The sequence below is a fragment of the Haliaeetus leucocephalus genome, unplaced genomic scaffold (assembly GCF_000737465.1).
Source record: "Haliaeetus leucocephalus isolate CR32 unplaced genomic scaffold, Haliaeetus_leucocephalus-4.0 Scaffold170, whole genome shotgun sequence".
Taxonomy (NCBI): Eukaryota; Metazoa; Chordata; class Aves; order Accipitriformes; family Accipitridae; genus Haliaeetus; species Haliaeetus leucocephalus.
This window is the reverse complement of record NW_010972606.1, coordinates 1296583-1317647: the sequence shown is the minus strand read 5'-3', so window position 1 is coordinate 1317647 and position 21065 is coordinate 1296583. Positions and strand designations below refer to the sequence as shown.

Genomic DNA, 21065 nt, shown 5'->3' with positions numbered 1-21065 from the left:
CATTCTCAGTAAGGTAACAGCCAGAGTCAGCATCGGTTCCTCTGTACCAAGACCCAGGTCACTCAGAGACGGATTTAAAATGTTAATTTCACCATGGGAAACAACACTTTGCAACAGCCATGCATTTCTAAAGCTGGGAAATCAAGGCAAATATCTAGAGAAGAGACAACTACCAGCAGATTTGACCCACTGATCCTGGCAGTCACTTCTGTTTGCTGAACAATTAAACAAAACAGTGCTGGCACTATGAAAATGCCAAAAAACCTGGCCCAAACAGTCAGCCCTGTAGTGGTCAGCGATTTGTAGTGTCTGTTTTCCCACTCCTCCCAAATGGTTTTCTTTTCCCCATGCCACCCATTTTCAGCTTCGCACTGAAAGCAGGACGGGTCTTGTCCCTGAGCCACCACAACCTCCACCTCGGCTGACGTGGCCCGGAGCGGTGTAATCAAGTCTTGCAGGGTTCAGCTCCTGCCGCTGGCTGGCATCACTTCAGAGGCAGGAGCTGCCTGTGCTGTAAACCAAGGTCAAGGGGCCAGTGGAGAGAAATAGAAATCTGGAGGGCAGAGCAGAGACATCGCTGGAAGCCAGAAGCACAGCTAGGAAACCAGGGCACATCCCAGGGAGAGAGAAGCTGGGAGTGAGAGGCAGCGAAGCCCCAGAGCAAGGGCTAAGAAAGAGCACAAGCAGAAGCTGGAAGGGGGCCCAGATCCGCAGCACTGTGCTGGGCAGGTACCGTCCATCTGCCCTCATGGAGGCATTTAAGGCTGGCTCCTACTAATCTCCAACAGCAGTTTGAGCTAGGTACCTGCTGCTGATCACCCCTGGTCATCACCCTGAGGAATAAAGGTATGGGAGGCCCCATCACTAAAAGAAGGAATGGACCCAGCCCTTTTATCCAGCAGTGTAATGACACGTAAATTTAGGGTCAGAAGGAACTATTGTGGTGACATAGTCTGACCTCATGTACAAAACAGTCCTTAGAGAACTTTACCTTGGAAATCCTGTATTGAGCTTACAAAGCAACCTGTGGCTAAATTAAAATATAAGCTTAACGTTGCAGTTTTGGATTTTTGGTTTTTATTTTCCTTTTTAAATCTTCCAGTGGCAGAAATTCCACCTCCAACCCTTGACAATTCAGACTGATGGCTAATGACCTTCACTGTTGCAAGTTATACTGTAATTCTAGTTCGACATTTTCCTAACTTTCAGACCTTGTTATGCCTTTGTTTGCTGCATTAAAGAGTATAGTAGTGTGAGATGCATCCTCCCTGTGTGGGCGATTACAGTGTTCTTTACTGATCAGACTCTAGCAGGTATTCTCAGGAACAAGCATATTCTCAGCCTCCCATTTCTTATTTTAGAGATGAAGCATGCACAGTCATAACATTTTATTAGTTGTTGTTGGTAATGTTAACTGCAAGTAGCCATAAATAATCAAAATAGTTTAAAACATTCCATCAATTTAAAACTTTCACAGTCCATAACAACCCCATTAGAGGCTAATAAACTAATCCACTACAACATACTTTTGCTGCAATAACTCAGCATCAAGTTCTGCTGCTAGCTCAATCTACTGAATTGGGCTGGAAGAACAGAGAAGAGGAGCTGTCCTGTATGCTCCTATTTACGTTTATCACCCATACAAAGACACACTAAAATATTAAACAAGACCTCTTTCTTGCAAGCACTGCAGAAAGCATGGGCTTCAGAAATAAAAACTGTGATGTTCTGCTCTAGACAACGTTTTACATGAAAATCCTACAACTAATTCAAGAGGCATTTACTACTCAATTCACGCTAAAGGACATGGATTCACCTAACAGGTTTTCCAGCCTATTTAGGCACAAACAATAGACCAGTATGGCATTAACATGAGTATACTATACACAAAGCTTTTTGCAGAGCATCAGTCTCTATGACAAAATGAATTCTTGTTCCAACACATATCACATGACTGTACTGACTGTCAAGATCCTACAGAGGATTCAATGAAACTATGGTGACAAGCAAAGCCCAACATATTATTGTCCTCTCCACAGGGGCAGCTTTTCAAGAGGAACAGTCAGTTTTACAGGCAATTCCAGCCACACAGACACCACATGAGCACATGCACTCCAACAGCTATGAACTACTGCTGCCGGGAATAAGTACGTACACAGAAGAGGAAGGAATACACACAAGAGACCGTACACCCTGCAGCAGCAAGAAGGAATGTTCTATGAGCTAATCTGGCTCTCTAACTTCTATTAATAATTAAATTCTCAATCAGTAAAACACTTAAACATTTTCTGCTACTTACTGAAACTACACACCTTGTCCAGAGCAAACAAAAGATCTGTTGTTGCCTGTTACAGTATTCTATCACACATGATAGTGTATGGATATAAGATAGCCCTATGGGAAGGTAATCTCCTCTGTTAGATCAACCGATGAAAACAAAACAAAAAAAAGGACAAGCTTTCAACTAGAGAAGTCTTCTCCTACGTTCTTAACATTTTCTCTCTCTCGAAACAGGCTTACCTAGCCTATCCGGTCTCCTACTGCAATCTCTTTAACACTTCCACTCAAAAAGCTGCCATTCCTGATTGTGCATTTGTATTTCTCCAGCCTCCTTGTCCTCCCCATATACCCCTTGACTCAGCTCCAATGCTCAGAACACTCCTTTACTTTCCCAATTTAGTGTCGTTTCACTGAATTCTTCAGAAGCACTTTTCACACTCAAATTTAAAAGAACAGCACTGACAGGATATATATGCATTTAATATTGTCTTTTGTCTTTTTTTCCCCACTATAACCAGCTCCACTATTTGTTAATCTATTTACTATCACCACTTTGTCTCATTTTAAGTCAGACTGAACATTTCTTGGGGGCTCCTCATTTTTCTTTGTTCTGCGGAAGCCTCTAACACATATGTGGTTTGTAACACCAGGAATAAAAATTGCTCATTTAGCAGTCATAAAGTTTTAATTCCTCTTTTTATCCCTAGTGCAAGCAACAATGGAGAGCTCATTATTAATTAATTTCAAGGTTCAGAGACTTTAAAGGAAAAACTCAGTTTTTACACCTTTCAGTTCTGACTCCAAGTCCACATAAATTAAGAAGAGAGTTTACTATCGGTTCTCCTAAAAAAAACGCAAAAGCCTTTCAGTTATCTATCACTGAAATCTGTTCACAAGACTCTAGCTGTAAGAATTATAAGAATTAGACCATGAAAAGCTTCCTGCTTGGATCGTTACTGAGAATACCAACTAAATTTATAATATACCACTGAACAGCTCTTGGATCATTCACTAAAGCTAGACTTGTACACCTCAGTGAATCTATTCCAGACAAGAAACACAGGTAAGGATATACCCCAGATACAGACAATGAATACTTCGGAAAACTGTCAAGGGGCACATTTACAACTCCACTTTGTGGTACTACTGCTACGGGCTTCGAAAGGAGTTGCACTTGAAATGTACCTGCTATTATGTCCTTTATATTCAGTTTAAAGCCACATGGCATGTCCATACCTTCAGGGCGAGCTTTTGGTTTCTTCAGTCCTCCATCTTGCATCAGCTCAAAAGCAAAGGAAACATTATGGACCTGAAAGAGGTAAAGTGTTTAGAACCTCAAAGTTATATAGGTATTAAAAACCTTTAATCACATTTTAAAACCGCCTTATTCTCTCTATGCTTGACATAGAGAAATGGTAATTCTATTTAAATCAATATTAAACATTTACATGTTTAAGCATGGCAGAAAGTACATAGGAGAGATTAAGAAATGAAAGCTTGTATCATTATAGGGCAAATATTCACTTTTTGATACAAAGGAGGTAATTTAAGATACCCAAATTTCAAGTGTAAAAATGTGACTGAGTACCACATAAACCAGGAAACCCCATTAAGCCCCGATCTCAGTCTCTATGGCAGAGGCCAGAAAGCTCCCAGTAACAACTACAACAGAGATGTATTTTGTCAAGTTCTTCCTGCCTGTACCCAAGATCAACATTTCCAACTACAAGGCAAGAGATCACTCGCCACCCAGGCAACAAGGAATGTAACAGAAGTGACATAACTGAACAGAGATGAGAAAATACATATGGGTGTGTAAGTGAGAAGAAATAAGGACATTAAATGGAATTATTTTCAAACATTAGTCTTTTCTACATCATTATCAGCTGCATGTCAAGCAACATCAATATCACACCATCAAGGAGCCAAGCTGCTTGTTGCATGACCTTGTGCTAATCCCTTAGTCTCTTGGTGCTTTGGCTTCCTCTACTTAAAAACAGAGACAGAAGTCAAATTAAGTTTCTCTAATGAAGCAAATGCTTCAAAAAATGCTTCGTGATGGCAGTTCCCAGACAGACTGTGCAGTGAGCTTGCAAAACAATCTAGGCACAACTGTATAGAAAGAGCTTCCTGAAAAAGCCACCAAAGATCATACACGAACATAAAGTCAGAGGAAAGAAAATGGACAAAAAGAAAAAACGCAGGAAAGTGGGTGTCTTCTTTCAATCTCTCCTTTGAGGAGTAAACATTATGGTTTAAAGGGATCTGCATAGCAGCTTTCTCATCCACGCTTACTGAAATTTAAGCAAGGTAATTTGGATTATGAATTCTGTGCATTTTTGTTACTGCAAATGACAGTTCTGGAGATACATAGCAAGGGGGAGAGATTTAATTAAAGCTACTCATCTTGAAAATCAGGGAGTTACGCATATAAAGCTCCCCTACAATAAGGACGAAAGGCCCCTTTCACTGGCGCTTATTGCTCAGGACTTTATTAATCTCTTTTTACCTGCTACATTGTGACAAAACCAGTCACTTTCAAGAGGAAAGTATTTTTTCCTTTCCCAAAAACACAGAGTCCACCTCTCCTTCTTTGATTTACAAATCCCCTTTCCTCAAGGCAGAGCATCCACACAAACCCACAACATTACTTCAAGAATACTGGATAATCTTTATGAATTTAAACCGTTAACAACAAAATCATAACTGAACAGGTGCTGGATACAACTCCACATCCTGCATTTCGACATGGGCGAAAATTCAAGATACTAGGATAAAAAAGCAGTAGAAATCTGTAAAGGAGAGTTTGTATAAGATGTAACAGAGAACCATTTTCCCACTGCTCTATCAAGGTGCTGTGCAGTATACAACATTTAAAATGAACTAATCCCCGTCCTATCCACAAACTTAATACCTAAAGAAGCCCCTCTTAACAGAGCCTGATTTCCTGCCTTCAGGGAGCCCCTTTAAGCTCCCACATAGCAACTAGTCACCTCCTGAGAAAGTCAACAAACCCTACATAACCTACAGAACCAGCAGACTCAGCATGTTAGCCTGGGTCTGTAACAGCGCTCATTTGGTGCAGCTTAATTTCCTCTTGCAATGCTGGTACGATCCACGCAGGCAAAGCTGGCTTATTCTACCAATGGTGAAGTCCCATCCCTCAGAGAGCAGGTACCTTTGCTGAGGGGTGCTTGACAGCAACAATCTGCACTGAAGTCACTATGAAAACCCAACCATTTTAAACAGCCCTCGCCTTACAGAGCATTCGATCTTTTAACTTTTGCCAATGTTTCCACTCCTGACCTAGCCATCTCCTGCTCCAGCTCAGCCAACGCAATACTTGCATCCTCTCCACTGCAGAACCTGGCAGAATAAAAAGCAGGGGGCAGACGCGTTACTCCAGCACAACCAGGCTCAGAGTATTCTGATACCAGGCACTGAATATACACAGATGTGTGTGCATGTTCAGGAACAACTGCAGAAAGACGCAAACTTTTGGTTATGACAATGAAATATGTTAAGCACTCTTCTCATCGTTAGCACTAGGAAGGACACATGAAAATGGAGCAAGTGTGGGACTAAGACCAAGATACTTATTTCGTCTCCTTCCATCTCTAATACTCTGATTATGAGTAAGACAATCTAAGACTGCAAAGAATCCACTCTTCTTCCTCAAAGCTCATTTTGTCTGAGACACTGTTAGACAGTAAGTCATTCACTCCTTTCCAAACAGAAAGGAATATCCAAAAAAGACAAGTTAGCACATTCTCTCAAAAGTTAACGTCAGCAATGTTGGCAATGATCCTGCCAGGAACTGGACACAGAACCAGAAGTCTGTGCTCACAAATTGACTTCAGACAGGCCATTGTTTGCATGCTCCCTCCCTGGCAGGATTAGGGCATCCATCTTGGCTTTAGATCAGCTCCAAAACATGTTACCTGTGAGCATTCAACATACAGTCTCTAATCCCAGATCAACCAAAGATCACGGCTCAGGTACCACCTCTTCTACTACAGTATCTCATTTACATAAAGTAATGATATTTATTCACTTGGTTTGTAGGAACATTAAATAAACTACAGAAAAAGAACTAATGGGTATTAGGCAACTGATATTAATGAGATGAGGGGGCATGTTTTAGGGATGACATTCTCTGACCTTGGGAAAAAGCTCTACCTCCATGTCAATCCCAGTGTACAGGATGCCTCTAAAGCAGAGCTTCCCATCTCTCATGTTTTGTCTTTCTTGCCTATTTACATAGTACATACTAGGCAAGGTCAGGCATCAGCTCTGCTGTCTAGCACAATAAGGCATCCCTGCGCGCAAAAACACTTCAGGCAGTACTACAATTTAAAAAATCACTTTGATTATGCAAAGTACTACACAGTACAAAGCACTTATTACTGATTTATTCATTCCGGATATTCATGAGCTTTATGTGTTGTTTCATGCTAGTAACACAATACCTTTGTTTTGTAACTATGGGGAATTTACCCATTCATTTCACAAGCAACTTTTAGTGGTATTAACTATCAAGTGTCACAGCCAGTGCATCTTTGCTGCAGCTCCTGAAAAGAAGAATATGTCGTGTTCTGATTTACTGGGCACAAAGAGAAAGGACACAATGACTGGAAAATATCATGTGGTAACAAAGCAAAAAGAATATAACCTGGAGTTTCTACCTACCTTTTGATCAAAACTTTCAGGTGTTAAGTAGAAGTTGTGAAGTGGAACAAAATAGTCTTCAAGGAGACCCATGAGCAAAACCAAGTAAACACCATCTGCAAACTAAATAGAAATACGTATGACATTTCTAGGTGAAAGCATCTGTTTTCAGACAAGCATTCATAAACAAGCAGAACAAAGAATGCTTGGCCCAAATTATGTACTTTGATTTCTACCACTGTTGTTCGCTAGCACAGAAGTGTAAGATGGTTCAGGAATCACAGACTGCTCCTTTCAGGCATAGCAAGGAACTGACAGCAAGTGTAACAAGCATTTAGGGGTTTGTTTCATTTGCTCCCTGGATTGACCTATACCCTTGCAATCACCAGTGCAGCTGAGTAAGGTAAATCAGTCTTTTCTTAAGAGCCTGTTGACATAGCTGCTTTCTTGTCAGTTCTCTAAAGAAAAGAAAAAAACAGGATACAAGGCTTTCTCCCTACATTTGGTAGCATTATTTCCCCTACTCTCATTTCCTGAGCAAAAGAAGCAAGCCCATCAGCTATTGCTATAGCATTAACCTATGCAAGATCATGTGCCAAAGACTATTTAAATTACTTACATACAGTAAATAGCTTTAAGCAGAAGAAATTAAAAGTAATTCACCTGGGAGTTATCTACAATTTGTACTCCTTAGTTGTGCAGACTGTTTGGTCTGAAAAGGCAGGGACTGAAAACAACATCTTCTTTATCTCTAGCCAGTTACCTATTTACTAGGCTACTGAATACTTTGAGGTGAGGTTAGAGTATGTAATCTGTTCTTGCTCTTCCTCACATTCATTTTACTTGCCTGAGGAATCATGCCAATTTCACTACTGTATTTAACAAAGCTCTTTGGGTTTAAAAAAAAAAAAAAAAAAAAAAAACTTCCTGGGAAACATGTTTGCACATTATATACTCCCAGTCCTACTACTACAGTACCTGGACGTTCAAATCTCTGCCCTTAATCAGAACTTGAAATTAAGTCTCCCCTGTCACAGGTAGGAAGTTTAACTTCACAAAAGATTTTTTTTTTCCAAGTAAAAATAGATTGTTTACAGTTTCAGTAAATACTAAACAATATACTAAATACTTTCAGCAATACTATTCAGTATTCCTACCAATAGGATGACCACTTACTGGCTAAGGGAGGGTAATGTTATGTATTTCTAACAGACTTCTCACTTGTGATCCTGATATGGTGTACGTGATATCCCCTAACCTTTTCAAAAATAAATTGTTGGGTACTTCCAAGGCATTAAGCAACAATTTCTTGTGACAAATCAGATCCAGTCACCCATTTATTTCAGCAAAGCTATAAAATAGCAGTGAATGACTGGCATTAAACTAAGCCTGGCTCAAACCAATTACCTGTACTGCTGGTATAGTTCTCTAGATGCCATGCTTATTTTTTTGCCAGGACAATAAGATAACCATCTCTCCACAGTTCAGTGAACTCTGGAAAGAATATCTGCTTCTGCTAAGCCAAGCCCATGACTGAAAATTGCTGAATTTTATCTGTAGAGTGAGAACTACCCCACTGACACTGAAATTCACACTTGAGGTTTCCAAGCACATTAGGCACCAGTTCTGCTCTAGAGACGGAGAACTCCTCAGAGCAGACGGTGGTGGTTGACAGTCACCTCCGCTATCTTGAGACAAGCTAACCTGGAGTCAAGCCACTGCAGCACAGGAGCTCTGAGTCATTAATCCACGCTGCTGAGAAGCAAGCACAGTGCATGTGCTCACAAGACAGCAGAGTAAAGAGGAGGATATGAAGGCCTTTGCTGCAAGAGCAAAATTGTTTCCAGTCCCACTTTGATGTGATCAAAGCTAGTACTGATATCTCTATGACAAACTGCACATTGCAGTCCACACTCCTCCCAAGAGCCCCAGGCACCCAGCGATGAAGAGCTTGTATCGGTTCATCATGAACCCTCACAGCTAGAAAAAACACAACCCACCATCCACCCATAACTATACCAACGGCTTTGCAGAACTCCACTTTGATACGAGAGACAAGCTTTCCTGAAATCCAGCCATATTCTACAGTCATTAATATGACGCTATTAAATATCCAAGAATTTCACCTTATAATACAAATCAACAGCAATATGAAGTACATGTAAACATGAGTAAAGGAAGCAAGCATCAGCAAATGTCATTGCTACTTAAAACACAGAGCTCTTATCCCCTAAATTAACGTGCCCAACAGTTCCATAACAGGGTTTTATGGAGCGAGGGCCTAGATTTGCAATTTACACAGTTAGATTACATACAAAAAGACAAAGTCTCCTACCTGGGTTTCTAACTCCGTTACTTCCAAATTCAGTTTATTCAAGTGTTTGTTCACAAAGGTGATCAGAGACTATAAAAGAAAACACCAGAACCAGTGATGTTAGATAATATAGTCAGTGCCTATGTGAAAGGGTTAACATAATCTTTTAAGACTTTTTTTTAAAGCTTAATAAATATGCATGTGTGCTATTTGCTTTTGCATAAATAAGTACATAAAACAACTCAGTTGTATAGTCATTTTTGTTGCACCGTATGCCAGAAGTCACCAGATGGTGCTATTACATACAGCTTACTAGTTATTTTTCTTAGCACATAAAGCATACTTTAGTGTCATGGGAAAAAGCTGTGATGACATTGGTTCTTTTGTAGGTTCTTCGTGAAGATGAAGCAAGCAGTTGGTGCATTTACTGTCCACACCAATCTATTCAGGTTCTTGGAGAAGATCCACTGCCTGGGAGCAAGGCATCAGCAGCACTGAGCTAAGACTCCCAAGAGAAGATTCCAACAGTACACTGTCCTGCACACACCTCTGTTCCTGGAGTGATGTGTGTATATCAATTAGCAAATTACAGTCAGGATGTAACCCAAGTCTGGCATTTCTAGTCCCATAGGAAGCAGACATCCAAGATCCTGCTACTATGAGCCGGATTACGTGCTCATGTATTGAAGCACAGAGATCTGCCAGCCTGCTTATAACATTTTGAAAAAAGACATAGAATTGGGTGTTAACACTTTCATTGTGTGGACAGAGTTAACTTAATTCTCTATCAACTTTAAAAACACTCTTCTAGAAGATGTTTCAGACTGGAAAGATAAAATCTTCCAGAGACTTCAAAGCATTATTTTAAATGCATACATCCGCTGTTTCATACAAAGTGAAGGGACAAATTACAATACTGATCTTTGCATATTACTGTTCTAATAAATAGCTTAACAGCCATGTTGGAACAACATGGAGTCTCTTCCTTATGTGTTCTCTAAAACTAACAAGAGCTGGCAGAGATCAACACCTACTTTACCCCTCCACTCTGCCTAGCACAAAAAGCCATGTCAAGAATATGTCTGGATAGGCATGCTTTGCGATGATGCTCAGCCTTGGAGGAGAAACCAGAGGACCATATGAATTAGCGTTAAGTAGAAGAACCCTGGGACAAAAGCAACTCTTCTGTAAAAGCTTTATATTTAGTAAACTTATTTATGGGTGAATCACATTTCAGGGTACTGTGGAAAAAATCTTCCAGTTATGGAAGATCATCATCTTTAGTACAAGAATGAGCTGAAAACCAAACAGCGAGTGCTTCTTGGGGAGACTAAGGCTGAAGACACACGCATGACTGTGGCTGCCCTAGTGAAGGGGTCACCACTTTAACGAGCCAGCCGCTCATTAGCCTCCAGCCCAGCCCCTCCTCGCTGGAGGACAGTGCCTGGAATATAAAAGCATGTACAACTGTCCAGTCAGAATGATCTGTACCACTGCAGAGTACTACAGAGTAGCTTTTTCTAACCTGCGTCATTTTGATTGAATCCAGCAGCACTACCTAGCACTACCATTAGAAAAGCCTTGGCCAATAAACCAGCGTAATGAGACAAGCCTGACCGAAGCCAATGAATCCAGGTATCACCTGGCTTTGAAACAGTGACCTCTGGGGGATAAACACGCTTCTCACTATTTCAGCATCCTCTTCTCCTATCTATCTCCTATCCTATTTTCCAGATCTTTCTGGATATCTTTCCAAAACCATAAGAAAAAAAGCAATGTAGAAAATAAAACTTGAATTTTATTTTTTACCTTTTTGACTACGCTGAGTTTGTCTGGTGCATGATCAAAAAGTGTGTCAAAGGCATCACGCTCTGGTTTTAGGGGGGGGGAAAAAAAATAAATCAATACACCTCCAACAGCCAACTATGGGAAGCAGGTTATGTGTCCCAAGCTTAAAGGTCTTTCTCAGAAAACCACATAACAGAGACTCAAGCTAAAAGTTATCACCTTATTTTGGTGTCTAACTGAATGCCAGAGCAAACTCCCCATGGAATTTTAGAGGTAACTGAAAATAAACATACCATTCACTGATTTCCCTTTTCTGCCATTCATAACTAGTCCACAAAACATGTAGGTGGAATCAAAATTAAAATGAAACACAAATTTTGACTATGCCCCAATCCTAACTTAAATAATGAGCCACTGAAACATCACCTGGTTTTGATGCACTACAGCTACAGTGATAGCTATGGTTGCATCCACCGCTCGGTGTCAAAATCAGATATTAATTTGGTTAATTTAAAATTACTGTTAGTACCCCTGACTTCAGGAAAGCTTAAAACTGAACATGAGTGAACCTGACTCAGCAGTGTAGGAAAAGCAAAGCTTACATACAGTATGAACATTTAAATTATGTTTAGACTTTCAAAGCATTGCATAACAATATCTAATTCAATCTAAAATCTACTAAATTGACTATAGTAGTGCAACATTTCACATTGTGGCAGCTTTGGGCTGACTGAAATTTTCCAAACACTGAGCTTTTTGGATTACAACTGTCATCATCAGGTAAATCAAGAAAAAAATGGAAATCTAACCAATTGCAGTTGCATTTAGTAAAAAAAAAAGCATTAAAAAATGCTGGAAAAGTGTGCAAGTTTTAAGTTGTTAAAATTTTCAACATAATTTTTAACAGTTTTTCCAATTTCAAATTCTTTTTGTTTCCCTTTTAATAGTTTTCTATTATTAAATAAACAAACATATTTATTATCCAAATCCCTTTCGTATCTGAAGAAATGTTATTTAGTCCCTATAGCACCCTGACATTACTTATTTTCCAAATACCTTATTAATCATTAATATAGATATTCTGCAAGAGGGGAAACGATAGCGTTCACATATTGCAACCGGGGAACAGAGAAACTAAATTACTTGTTCTTCATCAGGCACAGTCCTTTACAGGAGGCCACATCTCTTCAGTGAGAAGTGGTGACTTGATGCCAGTAACAAAACTAAATGCAAAAAGAGAAGTCTCTTGGCAGCAACACCAAAAAAATTGGGTTTTGTTTAGAAGACCAAATCTACGGTTGGCAAGGTATAAACTGTAAAATCTAGTGAACATGGAGGAGATAAGATACTCCACGCAAAGGAATTATAGAGGGCTGACTGGCTGCTGAAAGCGGACAGATAAACAGAGCTTTCTTAGACCTGGTACCATACACCTTTGCTTCAGTAGTTTTCATGTATTCATTTGTATATAAATTAAATGGTCACATCATGAAGAAGGTGTAACTCTTATTGCTGGGGGTTGCAAAGATTTTTTTTACTTGCAAGCCACTAACAACAGTACTAGGAAATACTGCCCTGTGCAGCATTTTCGCTACTCATTACTTGCAAATGAAAACAAATCAACAGAGACCAGTCTAAAGAGCACAAGCAGTATACTGGATGATCTGGTTCTACCCATTACGCTCCACATCTCTGTGGAGTAACAAAACCTGCCTGCGCAATACATTCCAACCCCACAGAATTGCTCAACCTATTGTCTTGATCTGCTGAAGGAAAACAGACAAGATTTCTGTGCCTGACGCAAATTAAAAAAAAATTCAGTCAACTTTGTTACTTACCAAATCTTCCCATCATCATCCTGCAAGTCAGAGCATTCAAAAATATCTGGTTAGTTCACAAATAATCACTTTGAAAAGACAAGACCATGGGCTTAACGGGCCTTTTCCTGCAAGATGCCGAGGGATAACCACTCCTACCAAGTCAGGAGGCTGAGCATGTTGCAGACCAGACCCATCCTGCTGCAGGAGTGTCCCCAGCAGACCGCCAGTGATGTCAGGGAGATACATTTCAAATTAATGGAAATGCGTAATTATGTTTTACACATAATTACGATCTCTTATGCATAACTATTTTTATGATGAAGAGTGAACAAATGTAGTTCTGTGTACAGTTTCCACAAATACAGTCATCAGATGCTACACCACACAGCTCAGAAGGAGCAAGGCTATCTATCTCACTTCAATCTGTTCTCTCTGAAGAAAGAAAACATACATCAGAGCTGGATATTATGTAAATAAAACTGCCACATATGAATTATATACACAGCCAGTGACATCACCAGACATATGCAGATGTTTATCAGCTGAGAATCAGGCCCTGATTTGCACAGAGGAATTTGAAAGTATTCAATGAATGCTGGATTCTGCTGATCATTGCATCTTCCGTAGCTATCCTTATAACTGGGTGTGCAACACATTGAACAGTAAACCTCTTAATATTGTGTAATATTAAATAACTTAATAAATAAATGTATAAACACACACGCAAATCTGTAAACATGTTTCTTGCTAAAAAAAGTGTCTAAACCCCACTCCGCAGATTACATCTTACAAACCACATCTGAAGGAGAGGACAAGCAAACTACATTGTTGAAGAGCATAGGAGTGAGGGGAGGAATTTTGGCCCACAAACCTGAGGCAGAGCTCTGATCCTACAAAAAACACTATGAGATCTTTAATGTCCACAGAGAGATGTTATGATCTCATTTTTGAGCGTTTCCATCTGAAATATCTTCCCCACTGAGCTAGCCACATGGTACTTCATTTATCTTCAAAGTCATGGAAAGCTGAGCCAACTCTACAGGGAGCCAATACACTGATAAACTGAAGGAGGGCTCATGCAAGCCCCTCTTAGAAGAGTTGCCTTCAGGCCACGTGAAGGAAAATCTCAGCTTTTATTTGCAGCCAAAGTGCATGTCTAGCCTTCGCCCTATAAAAAGGACTGTAAAAACATAAAGTAAAGTAATCCGTTGCAAAAACTGGAGAGGGAAGAGGTTTATTTATTTAATTTATTTTCACTGAGCTCTAGTCCTGAAGTACTATTGAAAACAGAGATCGCCTCTCCCTACAATTTTAACAGGGTATCACTTCAGTTTTGAAAGGTATTCCAAAGAATTGCCTTTTGTCAAACTAATTCTTCCCCAAAATATCTACATGGGCCTTTCACTTGAGAGAGGAAACAGCACTGGGCAGAAATTAGTTATATATATATGGCCACCTCCAGAAGGCAGGGGGAAAAAAAAGGCTCACAAAGGTCACTTTCAATGAACTATTCAGTTAAAAGCTTCTGTAATGCAAGAATGTCAAGAAAATACTTTTCTCCTTTGTAACATATTTCCCGAGACCGAGTTATTTCTATATAGTTAAAAAAGCACCACATCAGGGGATTTTGTTAATTTAGCAGGGGCAGGGGGAAGATTAAGTCTCTCTTTCGTCTTTGTAAACTGTCTCACATCATGCCCCACAGATACACTTCGAAGCTAAAGTGGTTTGTGCTTACTCTGTTGTAGTCGTCAGCTCCTCTGTAACATGAGTGGTCTGAAGGAGGCCTTCACGTTTCTGGAAAGGAAGATGGAGTTAGAAATGAGATGGCATTAGTAAAGAAGAAGCTCATTAGGGGCCCTGCAGCATTCAGCATCTTTCAGAATCCCAGAGGATAAAACTGGATAAAGCGTGCTTGCTAAGTTTTGTAGAGGTAGAGGTGAAACAGCTGGCACAGGAGGGCTCACTCCCAGAACAGTGGCATTTATCAGGCCGACAGCCAAATGGAAGTTTCGGAAATACATATATATATCTGCAGCCAACAAACTCACTAACAATTCTCCACCTGCAACCAGTCAACATCGTGCCTGGAACACAAATTAGAGAGAGTTTGTCAGCCCCATCTTAAATTCCCCAAGGGCGCTCGTTCATGTCACAGTGTCAACCAACAATTTGACACAACTGGCAGCCTGGCTCTAGGGAGAGGTCTGGGGCTGAAATAATGTGGATGGCTGCCCCCAGGCCAGGGCTCCGGTGTGCATGAATAGTATTTCCCTGTTACCAGGTTTTTTCTCCTTGGGATAATTTTCTGCATGAATAAGGATTTTCCTACCCAACAAAAAGTTAGCATGTGGTGAGACTCAGTTTCAAACCAGCTTTATAACAGCCTCCTCAGCTCTGTTAAGACACAGCCCCCTGACACAGGTGGGGTCAAATGTTTCTGAGCCTCTCCAGAGTTTTGGAGACATGGCACGTACATCTCGGAGGCTGGAAGTGCTTTTACCCGAGTCAAAAACTTTCTTAACATCTCTATGGGTCCCTTCCAAAACTATGGGATATAGCCTTATGCCTGAACGGAGGAATGTCTTTCCTCCCTTCTCTGTGCTTAAAAAGCTGACACAAAGAGCTCAAATCTCAGCAGCCATCTAGGAACCAGGTCTGTCAGAATGACTTACGGCAAGGTTAATAAAGCTGCTAGCTCACGTAAGCAGGGAAACCACCCCTTCAGGCACAAGCTCCATACACGTATGCCACCTCAATCATTTTTCACCAGCTGAACCCCAAACAAGAAGTTATTAGGGAGAACAGCTTTGAAGAGAAACACATCCTTCCCCAGAAGCAATCTAAGAAATAAAACCCGAAATCTAAAAACCCGTAAGAAGAACTCCTGCCCCCCCACTCCCTACTCAATGAATGAAGGCAGCGTTGCTTTCTCAAGCCACCACCCAGGGAGCCTGGCTGAAAGCACGGTGGGAGCCGTGGTCTCTCACCGCTGCGCTGTTACAGCTCCGCGCCTGAGCTGGATGCCGCCAGCTGGCCATGTCCTCACAGCTCCTCACCTCCCTATCACGCATCCATCTCATCCCGCTCCCCTGAGGGAGCCACGGGAACAGCGCCAGAAGGTTTGGTGAAACAAGCCAGGATGACAGCATGGATGGAAAAATGAGGAAACATCTGACAGGGCAATGTTTTCTTGCATGCAAAACAATGTTGTCTTTATTCCATCCCACCACGTCTCTGCTTTATTAACACAGGTTTCTGGACCTTCCAGGCACCACATACCCCAGGGAGAAGATGCTATAAACTGTGAACAAAAACTCAGTAAGTGGTGACTAGTGAATAATGCCTCCAAACGCCTGATAAGAAAGAGGAATAGATGCCAACACTGACACCCCGACAGGTGGAAACGGCAGGATTTCTGCATAGCCCCCTCCGAGGCAGCTGAGCATGCTGCTCGCATAGCAAGCCCAGGTCCCTTGGCCTTGCAATCCAAAAGCAAATGTCATTCTTTGATAAAACTTTGATTCCTTGCACCGCTACCACTAGACACATTCATTCTTCATCCTGCCTTGCCTCTGACCTTTCAGTCTACAACTCAGACTACAAGGGAATTACTGTAAAAATACCTCAGATCTCCCAGCAGCATCAAGGTGGAACATGCTACAATTTTAAAAATGAGGATGAGGGAAGCTAAGTGCAAAAGGCAGCAATTCCTGAGCCTTGTAAAAATACCCAACACAGTGAGACTTAAGAACAAATTTTACACTTACTTCTGAGAACATTTTTGTTTTCCTGAATTAGGGTATTCCTTCATCATTCAAGTTTATGTTTCAAATAACAGGTAGTAAAGTCAGCTGGAAGAAAAATCTCAGGATTTTCAGTTCTCACTGGAAGCACTCACTGAAAACACAAATTTTCTCTTCTCCCTGTCCTCACTGAGGAGGGCTGGAACAACAGGCACATGCTGAGTGACACCAGTATTAAAACATGTAGCATCTTAGACTCTTAACTCAGCACTTAGCTCAGGAGCAGCTATCAACAGGATCTTAACTAGAAGACCCACCTAAACCCTTGCTCTGCTAGGACACTTCATGTACAACTTGGACATATATTGTCATGGTAACAAAATTTTCTATTTATTTCACACAAAAACCACCAAGAAAACCAATTTTGGAGGTTGATTTCAAAAAGGTTTGAAAGTAACTAGGTTTCAGGAACTCTGCTCTTGAGAGGGGCTACCTCGTGGTGCCCATTATAAAATAATATAAACAAAAGTGTTTTCTGCTGGGTTAGTCTTGTCGTTGTTCTACGTAATATCGACAGACAGACAGATAGGCAAAGGTTCTTCCTGCCAAGGAAGGTAAAGCAGAAAGTCCTCTCCAAAACACTTGTGGTTTTCTGAGCAAACTAGACAGTGCAGGACCAAAAAACAAAAATGTATTGTTTGGCAGATACAGATCCAGCTACAAATCTTTCTCAGGCTCTAAATTAACTATTTTTAATCTTGGTCTGTCACCTCAAGATGCTAAAGGAATGGAAGTATTTAAGGGAAGGGCAGAATCACCACCAGTCTGTGGAGATCTTGATAAATACTTTCCATGTAGCACAGTGCTGTTATAATATTATCTCATTTTATGGAGCAGGACACTAAAAATTAGAGAAGAAAAAGCCCACAACACTTACACAAGCTAATAAGGTATTCTGCATTGCTCTGAGATGGGCTATGGAAATGCACACAACTTAGCTAAGCAGTAACTTGCTAAACCAGTATGACTCTCTTATTTTCATAGTGTAAGCACAGCCCTTCTGGGCAAGGAGCACCTCATGCATCTGCACAGTGTGAGGACGGCTCAACAAAGTTGATAATGATAATCCTAAGTGCCAAAGTCACCCGTGAAAGTGAGACTTAACTAGTTTTGAAAATTTCAGTGTGGGTGTGTTCTTGCACAATACTCCACAGCATCTTGCAAGGTTTTCTTGATGCGGGGTCAATTCTGCAAAGCTTACAAAGAAGTCACTTAAACTGTTGATTAATCCCCTTAAATGCATATTCAAGCAAGAAGAGGCATTTAAACTAAAACCTTTCAGAGCAGACATCTTATGTTCATTGTGATCTAGTTTGACAGAACCCTAATCATTATCAGAATCTGTAGTAAGAGATCACTTCACAATAAATTGATAATTATAAGAATAATAATCTTCTTAATAATAGTTATCTTACTTGGATTAGAAACAGTATTAACCTCATTACCATTCTTCTATTTGTCATTAGTATAACAAAGGCTACATAAAATCCATTTAGAGAGATCTGTGTTACTGAACCAGCATCTATTTTTAGATGAGAATATGGATGCTGAACCACAAAAATTCAATTTACCAAACTATGAGGCAAAAGTTATTGCTCCAGAAGAAACATGCTTCAGTTCATACTGTGTCTTGCCTTCCATTTAAATAAACAAACCTGAAGAGTTGCAAGCTTTTCCTAGCAGTGGGATAGGGGGGCTGAAACAAGCCTCCTCTTGCACAAGGCCAGCTGAGGCAGGCTCACAGCCAGCAGTTGCCATAACCATCTCCAGGACTCCAGGCTCTAGGTCCAAGAGCAAGAGCTTACAGCCTCTCAGGCTTAAACTCTCATTGTACCATTGCTCTGACACCTTCAGGCACTACCTTGGGGACACAAGAGTTGCTCTTTCTCTTTCTTTCTTTCCCTGTTTCTGTCAGCCTTTATCTCATCCTTTCTTCACCTCAGCCTTGCCTAGTCTCAAGATGCAGGGACTCTCGTGAACCAGATGCTCTCAGTAGGTGTCTTCTCTATATCCCTCCAACAGGAAAAGATGTGAAAATACATTCTGCACAGCCTTCCCTGTGCTACAGAGGTGGAGGGTCCTGAAGCTTGAACTAAGGACAAGGAAAGGGGGCTTTACCTCTTCACCTAAGGTTTTTTTCCTGACTTATCAGTTGCAGAAGACACTTCACTGTACTGGGCAGGAGGAGATTTCTAGCATCAGGGTGTCAGAGGACTGTTGACCACCTTGTATTTACATTTTCCTCCTTACCTTTCCAAGACAGTCAAAAGAAATTTAAGAAGAAATTGGTCTTCTATTTACATTCATGTTACTTTATACCTAACTCACCATTAGTTAAATGAAAGAACTACAGCAGCCTGAAAGCAGTTCAAAATCACCTCTTAAAGATAATACATACATTTATTGTGAGCCAGGGAGTATCCATCAATTACTCACTTACATCACACCCTGTACCCCTAGAGCATTCAGGCAGGCAGCCTGGAAAATCCCATTATTTAAATGTAAAGCAAAATGAGGCTTGCCTAAGCAACCACCTTGCAATCACATCTTGTAAGGCGATCCACATTCGCAAAACAGAATCCAAGATCACTTTTTCTTCTTTATTCTTGAAAGGAAACCTACTACAACCTGACAGCTCTAACAGTAAAGCACTTCCACAGCCTGTTGCCAGCAGCTCACCCTGCCTTGCAACGACAGCGCTGAGCAACAGCAAACAGTCACGGCATGATCAGAGTGCCAGCTGGAACAGCTCTGCCTGGTGTTTCAACAGCTGTTGACAAAAGCTGGGTTCGCATGCTACAGACTGAACTGCCACAGGAGCTTCAGTTGGGATAGAAGGCAAGATAAAAAGTAAGAGTACATGTGCTCTGACAGTAAAGTCTTTGCAGAGTGAAAGGAAATGGTCAACACCAAGCAGAGAAAGGAATAACTAGAGCAATATCTAGGGCAGGAGGGAAGAAGTCAGGGTTCCTCAGGTCAGATCTCCTCTCCATATCCAAGGAAAGCTAACAAAAACACAAGGCTGTGAAAGAAATTTTGAAAGTCTGTTAGCATGCCAAGGAAAACAACATGTCTAAGTCTGCATAATAAGTCATCGGGGAAAAACAACATCAGTAACAGGCTTCCCAGACTAGGGAGATTCTACATGCTGAAACTCCTTTCTGTGCTGTTCATGTTTCAATGGCTTCTCTACATAAAATGCATGGCAAAACCCATTTACTAAAGTGTCAGAAATTACGGATACAACTCTCTCTTATACAAAAACCCATCACATGTTTTTAGCTTGATATTGCAGTAGGAAATGGTGGTCCCAAACATATTAAAGATATGATGTTCTCGGGATCACATTTGAGCACACCAAAAATGCATTCCCAGGACTGGGACTCACTAAACAACTAGGACAAGAATTTTGTAAATTACAAGAGATCAGGGGACAATGGATGGGAGCAGCCTAGTACTGAAAAATCAGAGTGATAAATAATGATTGTTCTGATCAATTTCTCTCATGAGTTCATACTCACCCGTACAACTACCACTTGTACAGACACATGTTCAGGCAGTCGAATGGGAGCCCGGAAATGCATTGCCAAAGCTACCAGAAGGTGAAGAATGGCAATCAGATTCTTGCCATGGATTGCTGCAGGGAATAAAGAAAATGAAGCAAATAAAAGAATACTGAGGCCTTATTTTAAACAAACAGCTCTAGGAAAAAGGCAGGGAAAAGGCAGTGAAAAATGCCTTTGGTGAACACTGTCTTTTTTCTTTTTATCCTTCTTTTTCTCCATCCCAAATTAACAAGGCCTACAATATAATTTTACAGGTAGCAAAACCTAGATTCAACCCTCCCTTTAAATTACATGCCTAACTTAGGAGTCCAAACACTTCAGCTCCCTCCCTAGTCAATTAAGACAGGCAGACTCAATCACTTGCCTTCCACTGTACCAGAGAATACTGGAAAATTCTTTTAGCAGACTTCCAAAGTGTTAACACAAGCTTTCCTACCTGTAAGGGATGAACCCAACCCCACTACCTAGGTGAAGGGACTTCTCAAATTCCGCTCTCACTTCTGGATTGCAACAGGCCATGCTTGAACAGAGGGCACTTTCTGCTTAGCCTGTCAGAAGCTGCATCCTCCAGCAGGATGCAGGATCCTTTTACCCTCCCTGTGGTGGCCTGAAGGGTTAGACGACCCTCTAGTACTTGAATGACTAACACATTTCTCATGCCTGTGGGGATTCAAATTCAGGAAGCAAACAAAAAACTTTCTAATGAAAGCATATTCTTAAAGGAACAAATTACTTCAATTATCCCATAGTGATGTACATCTGTCCTTAAACAAAGACCACAGGTGGTACCAGCTACAATCCATGCATGGATGTGGTAACACCC

The 21065-nt window shown here is 40.9% G+C and overlaps 1 protein-coding gene across 2 annotated transcripts in view; it reads right to left on the bottom strand.

The window, feature by feature from the left end:
* Positions 1-21065, bottom strand: part of PARVB (parvin, beta) — a 67145-nt gene that overhangs the window by 5281 nt on the left and 40799 nt on the right. For both annotated transcript variants that reach the window (XM_010563592.1, XM_010563593.1), the window contains exons 6-12: positions 20198-20313; positions 14609-14667; positions 12889-12908; positions 11072-11133; positions 9284-9352; positions 6970-7071; positions 3517-3589 (exon numbers count right to left, since the gene is read on the bottom strand). In XM_010563592.1, the coding sequence (XP_010561894.1) occupies positions 3517-3589; positions 6970-7071; positions 9284-9352; positions 11072-11133; positions 12889-12908; positions 14609-14667; positions 20198-20313 (501 nt within the window). The remainder of the gene's footprint in view (positions 1-3516; positions 3590-6969; positions 7072-9283; positions 9353-11071; positions 11134-12888; positions 12909-14608; positions 14668-20197; positions 20314-21065) is intronic.